Consider the following 12,528-nt stretch of genomic DNA (forward strand, 5'->3'; position numbering starts at 1 on the left):
TATGAAGGTCAGCAATAAAATGACAGACAATGTAAATAGGTAGAATCGTTGAAGATGTCAACTGCGTTTTGAATGGATTTAAGGCACTTAGGCACGATTTTTAGTGAAGATGGTAAATTAAATATGGAAATAGACAACAGAATCAACAAAGCTGGTATTGTAGGAAGTCAATTGAATAAATTCATATGGAATAAGAGAGAAATTAGTCGGAACACTAAATTAGCTGTATACAAGACAGTGTTCAAACCAGTTTTAACTTATGGATCTAAGAGCTAGGCCAGAAGTAAAACACTTGATTAAAGACTATTGACCGTAGATATGAGAGTCCTGAGAAAGATTAGAGGCATGAACAGATTGCATCAATGGCAATATCGTATTAAAAATGAGGATATTAGGAAAGAATTTGACAATGTCAGCATCCAGGAATGCGTTAGCAGAGCTAATCTCAGGTGGTATGGTCACTTGAACAGAATTGGCGAGGAAAGATTAGCAAAACAAGTGTTCTCTGCCAGGTTGGCAGGAAAGTGACCCAGAGGAAGACCAAGATATAGGTGGATTGATACGGTACAAAGTGCCTTAGACGATAGAAATATAAGATCTGATAATGATGTTGGAATTTTGACAAGTAACAGACTAATTTGGAGGAAAATTGTAGATAGGAAGTTAGTAATGAGGTAAAAATTTCATGAAGTACTATCATATCCTGTACACCCCTTGAGTGTACATGTCAGGAATTTGATGATGATGATGCATAGTTATTTAAACATTTGTTTCTTTCTATTGGTAATACATTTGTATTACAATTTCTCTTCTCTTATTTTAGAGATAAGGATAGATGAATGTAATATATCAGTTTTATTAGTTTTGAGAAAAACTAGAATTGTTTTCCAGGTAGGTGATATTGGAGAGAAACTAGTGATACTTATATGGCACTTGTGGTACAAACCTAACCTAGAAATAACCTATGTAGTTTTTTAACACCATTATTTAAAAAAAAAATGGTGATGCTAACATTTGTAACTTTTACTTCATTTTAATCAAAATGAAGCAGTAAATAAGAAAAGTTTACTGATCTCACATTTTAAACAATATGATTTGTAGACACACAGCTCAACATTACAATGAAGACCATACGCGTGGATGGGCTTATGTGTTTGTCAGACATTTTTGTGATAGATTTCACGGTTTGATATGAACACAGATGATTAAGAAAATAACTATTTATTAACTTAAAAGCTAATATTTCGCTGGTATTATATCCAGCATCTTCAGAGCACACAACACGAAGTTTGTTACAAATGCAAAACAACCAGAATCATGTAACAGTGGGGCTAGTAAAAGTAATTGCAGCGTGCAGCACAAGACTAAAGTCTTAATATGGCGCCATCTAGGTTTTAAAAATAAAAATAAAATAAAAAATCAAAGTTTTGAAATAGTAGTCCAAATATGAGCCTTAAAAAGTTTGAAAAAATGAAATAAAATAAAAGTAATAAATATTAATTTGGTCTTAAGATGACTGTCTCCCAAATCTTTGGTAGATTTATACAGCCATACTTGTTAAGGTTTGGAGTATGTTTTAAGGCTTCTGTTGATTGCAGGAACAACCTCTCTGACTTGTAGAAGCTTCTGTGCATTACTTTTGTTTCTTTCCAATTGATCCTGTGTGCAGGGGTATCCAAAGCATGGTCTGCCAGACCCGACTTGCCATAGCGAAAGTGTCAGATATATTTTTTGTGTTCACTGAGGCGGATGTCCACAGTTCTTCCTGTCTGTCTGTAGTAGGCTTGATGGCAAGAACAGGGCACTTCATAGACTCCTGGATGTGATAAAGGAGTGCATTTGTCCTTAGGTGAATGGATGAGATGCTGGATATAATACCAGCGAAATATTAGGTTTTAAGTTAATAAATAGTTATTTTCTTAATCAGCTGTGTTCATATCAAACCGTGAAATCTATTACAAAAATGAGAACCATATCTGGTACTTTAAGGTCTACTCCTCTCCTATTTGCCTGTTCTTTCCCACAGTACTCCTTTATGCTTCAGGAGAGAAGCTGTCATCAAAGAAATGAATAAAATCAGAAATAACATAAACTTTCCCATTCATCAAGACATCTTTAAACCTTGCTCATTGCCTGACCTCCAAATCTCTCATCTAGCTTGTGGAAACACCAGCTGCTAGGCTCCAGGACTGGTGGTGAAGACTCTGGAATAAACTACAAACAAGTACCTGATCACTAATCCAACTTTCAATCTACCTCAACACCTCTGGAGCCAGTTATCAGATTTAGGATTGGACAAGGTCGCTGTGCAGACTATGCATCATGTCACTGATGACTTCTACACACTCACACCTTCCCTGGAGACCTCAGGAACTTGTACTTACTCCCAAATACAGCATTGTCAAATAGGTCCAGCATTTATTTTGACCACTTACACAAGAAGCAAATGTATGACTAAAGCCATGGCCATACAATTACTGGAGAAAAATGACACAGACTATCTGGAGTATACCAGTAAATTCATCTGGCAGACCATTGGATGGAATTTGAATCAAGTTTTGAAGATGATGAAATTGTTCAAATATTTGATGTACCACATATAACAGTTACTATTCTGAAATTTGGTGCTAAAATTTTGGTGTCTAATGTGATTTCAAAACAGGAAATCTAACTATGATCAGGAACCTTATCTGCATTTTTATATTGTTTCTATAGGAAAAATGAATAGCATTATATTGAATAACTTAGAACTGACTTTGAAGTGTATTCTTATTTGTTCACCATAATATTTATGTGCGATAAATATAAAGTTATACCGAAACCCTCATATATATACAGGGTGTTCGGGATAAATTTGACAGTTTCGTAAGGAAAAAGAAAATCTTCTTTGTATCTATTAAATTTAATGAATTGACAAAAAAACATTACAGGCAGAGTTAATTACAATACTATCAACAAGATTTACTCAAAATAACCACCATTAGCATCGATCACAGCTTCAATTCTGCTTCGGAACCTCGAACAAGCTGATGCTACAGTCTCCCTGGGAAGGGCCGCAAAAACTGTTTTAATTTTATCCATTAACTGGGCTTTTGTATTACTGGAAGTGCGATTGGTGTCTTTTTCAACTGCGCCCCATACAAAATAATCCATGGGGTTAAGGTCTGGGGAGTTTGGAGGCCAAACATTTGGACTGGTGAAGTCGTAGAAATTTTCAGACAACCATTTTTAACTTTTCCCAGAGGTGTGGCAAGGGGCCGAATCCTGCTGCCATACATACGGCCTACCATTGGCTACCCTTGTTATCCAGGGCTTGACTACAGTTAGCAACTCCACGAACAAAGCCCGAATTCCAATGCCAGGGTTCTTCAACACCTGTTCCTGCAGATTTGCGAGGAATTCTGCTGTACGAACGCAATCAGATCGTCTGCTAGGGATCTTTCTTCTTGCTACATCCTCGTAGTCACCATTGCAAGTCTCTAGTTCATGCCTGATTGTTTTCACTGTATTCAGGGAACATTGGGCAGCAGTCGTAATATCCTTATTTTGATGGCGGGCACGAATCATCATGATACAAGTTATTCTCTTCCATGATTCAGGTGGGTTCCAGCTATCCATCCTTTCTGACATCTTGTATATGAATGAAGAAGGGTCCAAACTTTTAAATGAAGAGAAGTGTGTGTTAATACATGTAACTTACGGAAAAATATAATTAATTATAAATATGTCAAATTTATCCCGAACACCCTGTATATATATATATATATATATATATATATATATTGACTAGTCAATCATATTTTTTTTGTTTTTCTTAAAATTAGGTCAGAATTTAAATTTCTCTGTAAATAAGTGCTCTTGTTTTGCCAGTGTGGAGTGATTTTCTTTTGTGGGCTTGAAGGTGTAGCAAGTGTAAAAATTTATCAGATTTACAACAGTAGGATTACAGTACTTTACTACAAAAAATGTATACAGTGGATCCATATGTTTATAAATTAAATGTGGATATTATATCATTTGTTGATTATTTATTTCAGATAGAAATTATATCCAGATGAGTTGTGTAATTTGATAAACAGATTTTCATTTTATATGCTAGGGGGATATTTTCCTGATCATCCAGTTATTCAAACATTTTGGAAAGTAGTAGAATGTTTTAGTGAACAGCAGTGTCGTCAACTATTAAAGTTTGTTACCAGCTGCTCAAGACCACCCCTTCTAGGATTCAAGGTAGTTATAAAGTATTTGTAAATATTTAAAAAGTAATTCTAGTTGTGTGATCTAAATGACTACTAATGAGTTACATAACAAAATAAATGCTCCTGTTCTGGCAGTGTGGAGCGATTTTCTTTTGCAGGCTTGAAGGTGTAGCAAGTGTGAAAATTCATCAGATTTACTAGGATTACTAGTTGTGCATTAAGCTGGCTGGGGACCCTCTGGTGGTAATATTTACAGGGCCACTAAAAAAATACTGTTTTTTTAGGGACCCGGTAAATATTATCTATATATGCTATAAATAAATATATGCTACAAAGAGAACTAGGGCTTCACTGTAACAAAAAATTAAACACATAATGTGATTTAATATTTTTATTTCAGAACATTGCAATAAATTTTTCTTTATAATAACATCAGGCATAAAATATATAAAAATTAAATTACAACAAAATAAAATATTTCAAGAAAAAAAAAGGAAGAAATCTAATTTAAGTTGTAGTAAAAAGTTAAATAAATTTTTTCTCGATTATTCCCTAGCAGATTCATCAGTTATTTTCAAAGTATCGATGTTATTTAATGCTTCTTTTTCCATATACAATAGTGCCATACTGTTTAACCTTTCTTCTGACATCGTACTTCTTAGGTAATTTTTTTTTACCCTTTTTAAGACAGAAAAAGATCTTTCTCCCAATAAATTGGAAATAGGAATAGTGAAAAAAAATATATATATAATAATAATAATAATAAAATGAACGTAAATAAATTCTATATTTGGAAAAGTTGATGCTCAAGGCGTTCTTTGTGCTTGGGATCCCTGGTGTCGGTCCTGGCACCAAAGCAGGTGTCAGGACCGACACCCACTTGATCCACCTCTGAGGTTTACAGTACTTTACTATAGCAAAATGTATATAGTGGATCCATATGTTTAAAAATTAATGAACAAGACACTCAGATGAATGCCCAGAAAAATAGCTCGCATCATTGATTGATGAGAACATGTGGAAAAAAAGTCTATGAACCAAAAACAAGATTGTACAATCCATCATTGACTTGATATATGAGCAATGTTTGTTCTGTATTGTTTCATGTCTTAAATAATTAAATACATTTTGTGCAAAGAAGAAAAATTATGGTGAAAAGGCAAGTTTCATTCACTATGTTATTGTTGATAGCAAAGTTTTCTCACTGGTTCATTACACCAGAGTATGCAGAAGATTTGAAATTGGAAATGATCACTATTTAGTGTTGAACAGATTAATATTGAATTTCATATTGATAAAAAGGATATATAAGAAAGTTTTAAAATGAATCAAACTTGAACAGCATTGAGAGGTTAACCCTAGACTGAAATGTACAAACATTATTAAACAAAAAAAATTAGAATTTGAAAACAAGAACGAAACCCTGGAGATTCAGTGGCAAGCATTGAAGAAAACAATTAATTCAACCTCAGAGGCATGTGGTGAGGTTTTCTGCAAGGATAGTAAACTCAAAATTCCATGGTGTACTCTGGAAGTTAGAGGTGGGGGGGGGGGGCATATCAAAAGTTCCCTTCCTTGCAAGTAAGTCAGCACTGCATAAAACTTATTAATCAAACGTGATCATATCTCCCTAAAAACTTATGAACACTGGAATCAAAAATGCAGACTTCACAGATCATCAACTTTACATTATGATGACACTATTAGGAAGGAAATAAGTCTTGATCATCTAAATGCCCACATAAGCAAAGCACCTCTATTTTCAAGTTCCTTTACCTTCAAATACCATAAATCTAAACCTTACCTAATCATGTACAAAAAAAACAGAATCAAAAGAAACGCTCAAAGAATAAAGCCTAAATACTATCAACCTTCTTTCATCCTATGCAAAATATATCCTACACGTTCTTTTGAAATGCCTATAGTCTCAGCAATTTCACACACTTTGACTCACCGGTCATCCAATACCATATCATGCACTTGATCAATGATTTCTGGTGTTGGTACACTTTATGGACATCCTTCACGTGGATCATCTTCAAGACTGGTACAGCCACGTTTAAACATGGCAGTCCATTTCTTAATTATCGAAAGTGAAGGAGAAGAGTGCCCACGAACTTTTATGAACTTCAAATGACTTTCTTTTGGCGTTAAACCTTCTTTTAAAAAGAATTTTATAACCGCACGATACTCAATTTTATTAATTTCAAGGGATGCAGACAACACTTTTGTTTCAGACAGCTGTATAAAACAAACTACTTGATAGAATGACTTGCAATTTCACATGGATGTTTATGACAGATGTACCAGCTTAGGAAAAAAAATCTCTTGCTGATAGTGTTGCCATCTATGGTCAGGGCTGAGAACTTTTCAGACCATCCTCGTACATGCTTGCGTCTTATCTTTCTTCACTCAGATAGGCTATTCAGCTGAAAATCAAATATGTGAACATCAGTACTAGATTTTTCTTATTAATAAAACATCATGAATCCAAATTAGTACAATGTGGAGCTATCACTAGCCTTGTGATCCTTTTTTCAGATAATAGGATCACAAGGCTAGTGATAGCTCCACATTGCTTTTTTAGTATTCGTTATTCATTAATTCATCTTCAAGGCCCACCCATCCTGACTGGGTTGTGGGAGCAGCAGCTGCAAGAGGAACTTCCAATGGTCACCATTCTCACCAAGCTCAGATGTTCTGGTGGGACTCCCAAACATGTCCCAAGGTTTTGGATATAATCTATCCAGCGAGTCCTTGGCCTCCCACCCTTTGGCTTGGCAAAGAGGGCCTGCTAGGGGAGCCTCTCTTGTGGCATTCTGACCATGTGCCCGTACCAACGTAACTATGATTTCTCAACACAGAGAAGCAACGGCTGAGTATTGAGGGTTTCCCGAATTGCAGAGCTTCTGACTCTGTCAAGTCTTGTCAGCCCTGCAACTTGTTGGAGGAACCTCATTTCAGCCGCTTGGATTCGTGTTTGCATTCTTTCGGTCAATACCCAACTCTCATGACCATAGGTGAGGATGGGGACATAAACTGTATTGAAGACAGCCAGCTTTGCCTTCTAGCTTAACTCCTGCTTCAATACTACCGAACGGCCAAGCTCCCGCAATATTGCGCTTGCTGAGCCAATCTGAGTATCTATCTCTTCGTCCCACTTTCCATCACTTGTGAATATGGACCCAAGGTATTTAAACTTCACCACTTGCCTCAGTGGGACTCCACTCACATGTAGAGTGCACTGGGATGGTTGTCTTGACACCACAAATGTTTCAGTTTTGGCCACACTGATCTTCATTCTGGCTTCTGCACAAACAGCTACAAACCTATCCAGGGTTCGATGGAGGTCATCTGTGGAAGAGCTAAGCAGAACTAGGTCATCTGCAAAAGGCAGATGTCCAATGCTACATCTTCCAGTTCTGACACACTCCCTGCCTCGGCTGTGCCTATCAATCCAGTCCATAAATATTATGAAAAGGAGGGATGACAGAACACACCCTTGGAGGAGGCCAACGGAGACTGTGAAAGGTTCGGACTTTGTGCTGTTTACCCTGACACAAAACTCCGGGCAATCATACAGGGACTTGATGGCAGCCAATAGTTGGCCATCCACTCCGTACTCCTGTACTACTTCCCAAAGCTTATCCCGAGGAACCCGATATCATATGCCTTCTCTAAGTCCACAAAACATGTGCAGACAATCTTGGCATATTCCAAAGATTTCTCAAAGACTTGCCTTAACGTGAAGATTTGGTCAGTTGTGCTTCTACCAGAACGAAAGCCACGTTGTTCTTCCTGGAACTTTGACTCAACTATGCTCCTGCAGCTTCTTTCCAAGCACCTAGCATATACACTCCCAGGCAGGATGAGCAGAGAGAGACGCCATGATAGTTAATGCAATCTCTCTGGTCTCCCTTCTTGAAGACTGGTATTATTATGCCTATCTGCCATTGCTTTGGTGCTCGCCCAGATATCCAAGCAGCCTGACACACTCGAGTCAGCCAGAGAACCCAGTCTCGATTTAAGGCTTTTAACATTTTGGGCCGAATTTCATCATCACCAGTAGCCTTCGCCGATTTTAGCGATTTTATTGCTAAATGGACCTCTTCTGCTGTGAGACTAGTCATTGCCCCGATCTGCACCTCTTGGATGTCCACAACTGCTGGACCACCTGGGTTAAGAAAGCTATTCAAAATATTCAAAGTATTCCCTCCATCTGTGGAGGATATCCTTCTTGGTTGTTAAAAGTGCACCATCAGAGGCCTAAATGCCCTTGCTGTGCACGATTTCCTCCCTCGAAGGCAATGGATGGTCTGCCAGAATACCTTGTTTGTATTTGCATAGGATGAGTCTAACATTTCTCCAAAGGATTCCGAAGCCTTGTGCTTCGCTGTCTTTACTGCCTCAGTAGCAGCTTTTCATGCCTTAGTGTACTGGAAACACATCTCAGGTGACCTGAACCTAAGCCATATTATGTATGCCTCTTTTTTTGCCCGGACAGCTTTTTGGACCTCTTGGTTCCACCTAAAGGTGTCCTTTTCTCACTGCCCATCGCCATGCCAAGCCACTTTCTGCCACAGCATGAGAGTGCAGAGGCAGTGACAGCAGTTCTAAACAGCTCCCACTCCTCCTCAACATCTGCAGTATGCTTGGGAATCTCTTTGAACCTGGAGGAAATGTCATCTGCAAAATTCTTCCTCACAGCCTCATTTTCCAATGCCTCCCATTTCACTCAGTATAGCTGCTTAGGCCTACCATCGTTGATGGTAGCATCTGGTTTCTGAAGTCGTAGAGTGCAGACAAGTGGTGGTCAGTTGACAATTCTGCCACTCTCCTCACGCGAATGTCCAGCACTGAGGAAAATAGGTCTGCTGAGACTATAAAGAAGTCAGAGACTTTTGTCCAAGTGTATCCCTGTACCAGGTATACTTATGGACTTCTCGGTGCTGAAAGAAGGTATTCATTATGGACAAGCTATTAGTACAGCAGAAGTCCAATCATTTCAACCCATTCGCATCAAGGTTAGGGTTTCCGTTCCTCCCAACCACACCTCCATGTCTAGTCATCTGTTCCAACATGTGCATTGAAGTCACCCATTAGCAGGACTGATTCCATCTGCCACCCTATCAAAAGCAGCATCCACTTCCTCTAGGAAGGCAGAGTATTCTGACTCCAGATTAGGTGCATAGGCTTGCATCACAGCCAAGTTGTGATTTTTCATCTGGAGCCTTAACACACACACATACCCGTCCCCCCAGTGGGTTCCACTCAGCAACACAGTCTGACAGCCGGGAGGCGTGTGAGTATCTCCACACCCACCTGAGCAGACATTGCCGGACTCACACCAGAGTAGAAGAGCTTCCACCCCTCATCCAAGTCAACAGTTCCAGAGCCTCTCCTCTTAGTCGAAGAAAGCCCGACTAAATCTAGTTGGTAGCACTTGCCTTCCTCGACCAGTTCCTTCTCCTTCCCTGTCAGTGAGAAGATGTTCCAGTTTACTGAAGCCATCGCAAAGAAATGGTTCTGCAAGAGGATGGAAATGGCAACGACAATTCTTGCAGAACCATTTCTTTGCGATGCCCATAAACACCTCCCCAAACGGGTAGCAGGCCCATTGATGGAGTTTCCTCTACCGTGTGTTAAGGAGTGGTGTCTAAGGGAGACTGTAACATATTTTTTGAACAGGTCCCTCTGCCTAAAACCCAAACAGGTCCCTTGATAACCCACGCGACGGACAATGCGGTATGACCATTGTTTGAAACCTGACCATGTTACAGTGTTTGATAATGCCCTGTTAGCACTACTCTGTTTGCATAAGACGAAATGACACAGCAAAATAGGAAAGATTCAGCCCTAGCCCTCGAATACTCTAATAGCATTCTGGAGAAGGAGCAAGAAGAGAAGAAAGAAACAAGGAAGGAAGAGGAGGGACCTACAGATAATATAACAGATGTATATTACATGAAGTAGGGCATGGTCCAGCATCAGGTACCTTGGGTTTGCCACGCCCTTACTCACTAAAGTGAGCCCTTGAGGAATCCATATCCGTTATATATAGTATCGTATAGTATCTGTTATAACTATCTTTAAAGTTTTCTTTACAAATGCTCTTATTTAAAGTCTTATTGTTTTTAATTTGTTAAATGAAATATTTACTGTGTATTTTGATTTATGAAGGAACTTTCTCCTGCATTATGTATCCAGAATGCAGGGAGTGCAGCAGATCGCCTTCCTACTGCATCTACATGTATGAATCTTTTAAAGTTACCAGAATTCAAGAGTGAAGAAGTTATGAAAGCTAAATTGCTGTATGCTATCGAATCAGGAGCAGGATTTGAGTTGAGCTAACATTTGCCATATTTATGTAAAGTAATTGAATTTGTAAAGTGACCTTTGTATGTTTTGTACAACAAATTTGTCTTTAAATAATGTGTTGTATTATTGAATTCAGAATCACAGACAGTGTTATTCAAATCCTAAGCAAGAATACCCAAGTATTATACTGACACTTGAGCAGAAATCTTTTTTCTTCGAAATATCATTAAGTTGCTTAATTATATAGTTGGCTTTCACCATTGCAAACATGTATAGATCAGTGGAGTAGTTGTAATCGAAAATTTGCTATGCTGAATTTCCTTTGAAATAGCTTTGTTGCTGTGAGGCTCTTTAACTTCCCTTCACATTTCTTACATTGATTTTTTAAGGTTGATTTCTTTTTGGCTATCCTATACCAGTCACGTTTACCTTATCATTATTTTCGTTCTGTCAGCATAGATTTATTTAAGTTTCTTCCCACCAACCTTGCTCACTCTGTCATGATGATGAATTGCTTGCACCACTTTTATCATGCATCTACATTCAAAGCATGATTATAGGTTTCATGTTTACAGTTCTGCATGGAAGAGCATGCTTTGATAGCATTTGCAAGATAAGGTTATCAAGAGATTGATTAACTCAGCAACTAGTGGTAAATAAATTTGAACATATTGTACTAAGAAATTCCACAGATAAGTGAATTTTTATTGCTTCCAGAGCAGTATTAAGCTGGAAATGATGGAAAGGAGCCATCCCACTAGGATAGTTACTTCAATGTGAACAGGACCATCTTCAATTCTGTCCTTGAGAACAACAGTGAAATCCTTTAAAGTTGGGTACTCACTGGGTTTTAGATATGTTTCCTGTAAACAGAAACAGAAAGGCTTGTATTTCTGCAGCAAAATCATTCATTGATTGATTGATAGCAAAATCCTCCCGAATATCATTGATATTCTGACAAAACTCATGACAGCTCCATTGTAAAAAGTTTCTTATTTTGGCTTTGCAGACTTGTCCAATTTCCATGAGGTTGAGGGCTTAGCTTTCTGAGGTTTATATTTATCAATTGATTTTGGGAAGTATGGATGGCTAGTGTCCATCTCTACTGGAAAAATATTCAATGTATCAGGATCATTTATTAATAATTACTTTAAGTGGATACCAAAGTATCCATTTTTTCTGTAGGGGTGTTTGATGATTTGTTAAGTGATATCCCTGCCATAATTTTTTTTGACAAATGAATAGTCATTGAATGGAACTATTTTTGGAGTTGTTTCCAGAGTGAGACCGTAAGTTATGTGACTGATGCAATCAACAGAGGAGCACTCAAGATCATAAAGTTCAGGTATGGAGAAATTTTATCAATGTGGTATAAACTTACAAGTTTGAGTTGCTGTTGACATTTTCTTAACTACCAGCTTCTCAGCATAAGGGGATTTCAGAACAGGTGTAGTGGTGGCTAATTTAATTTTTGCCTCCTGATATATTTTGTTCTGTTTTAATCTTTTGTATTTCTTTTTCATCTTTCCACTTCATTCAGCTTACTCCCAAGCATGTCATATATCCCCTATTCACATTTAGCTTTCTTTGCAGAGCAAGATTTGTCATCATGAGCATATCCATATTTCTGATTTGAGTTTCCACCCATTGAGGTACCCTGCTTTTACAGATGTTGGAAGTTCGGGTGTATTAAAGTAAGGATGTTGATCCTGATCGGAACCAGGTGACTCCCCTTATTTATCAGGATGTGCCTCACGAGGAACATCAAAGAGATCCCATTTTGATGTCACTCCTCTACAAGAATTAAGTGTTTTATGAGGTGTTACTGTGATTGGTTTCCACCAATCACAGTAACAGAATGTTGATATGATGTTTCCACAAGGATATCACCAGAATGTATTTTCTTAACTGTTTTGAGAGAACCTGCCTGTCCTAAACCTTTTAAAGAAAAGTGACATTTTTCCCTATTGGTGTTTAACTTGTTGCATGGATGATTAGAAACACTGGTATA

General features: G+C 37.9%; 1 protein-coding gene across 3 annotated transcripts in view; it reads left to right on the plus strand.

Moving 5' to 3' along the window:
- LOC150095396 (ubiquitin-protein ligase E3C) overlaps positions 1–10,631 on the plus strand; it is a 662,747-nt gene extending 652,116 nt beyond the window's left edge. For all 3 annotated transcript variants that reach the window (XM_090409807.1, XM_090409808.1, XM_090409809.1), the window contains exons 24-25: positions 4,100–4,230; positions 10,380–10,631. In XM_090409807.1, coding sequence (XP_090265933.1) covers positions 4,100–4,230; positions 10,380–10,550 — 302 coding nt within the window. In that variant the 3' untranslated portion in view covers positions 10,551–10,631. The remainder of the gene's footprint in view (positions 1–4,099; positions 4,231–10,379) is intronic.
- Positions 10,632–12,528: the final 1,897 nt, after the last annotated feature.

This window comes from Typopeltis vanoorti, chromosome 20 (genome assembly GCF_054136105.1).
Source record: "Typopeltis vanoorti isolate ZY-2024b chromosome 20, IOZ_Tvanoo_1.0, whole genome shotgun sequence".
Classification (NCBI taxonomy): Eukaryota; Metazoa; Arthropoda; class Arachnida; order Uropygi; family Thelyphonidae; genus Typopeltis; species Typopeltis vanoorti.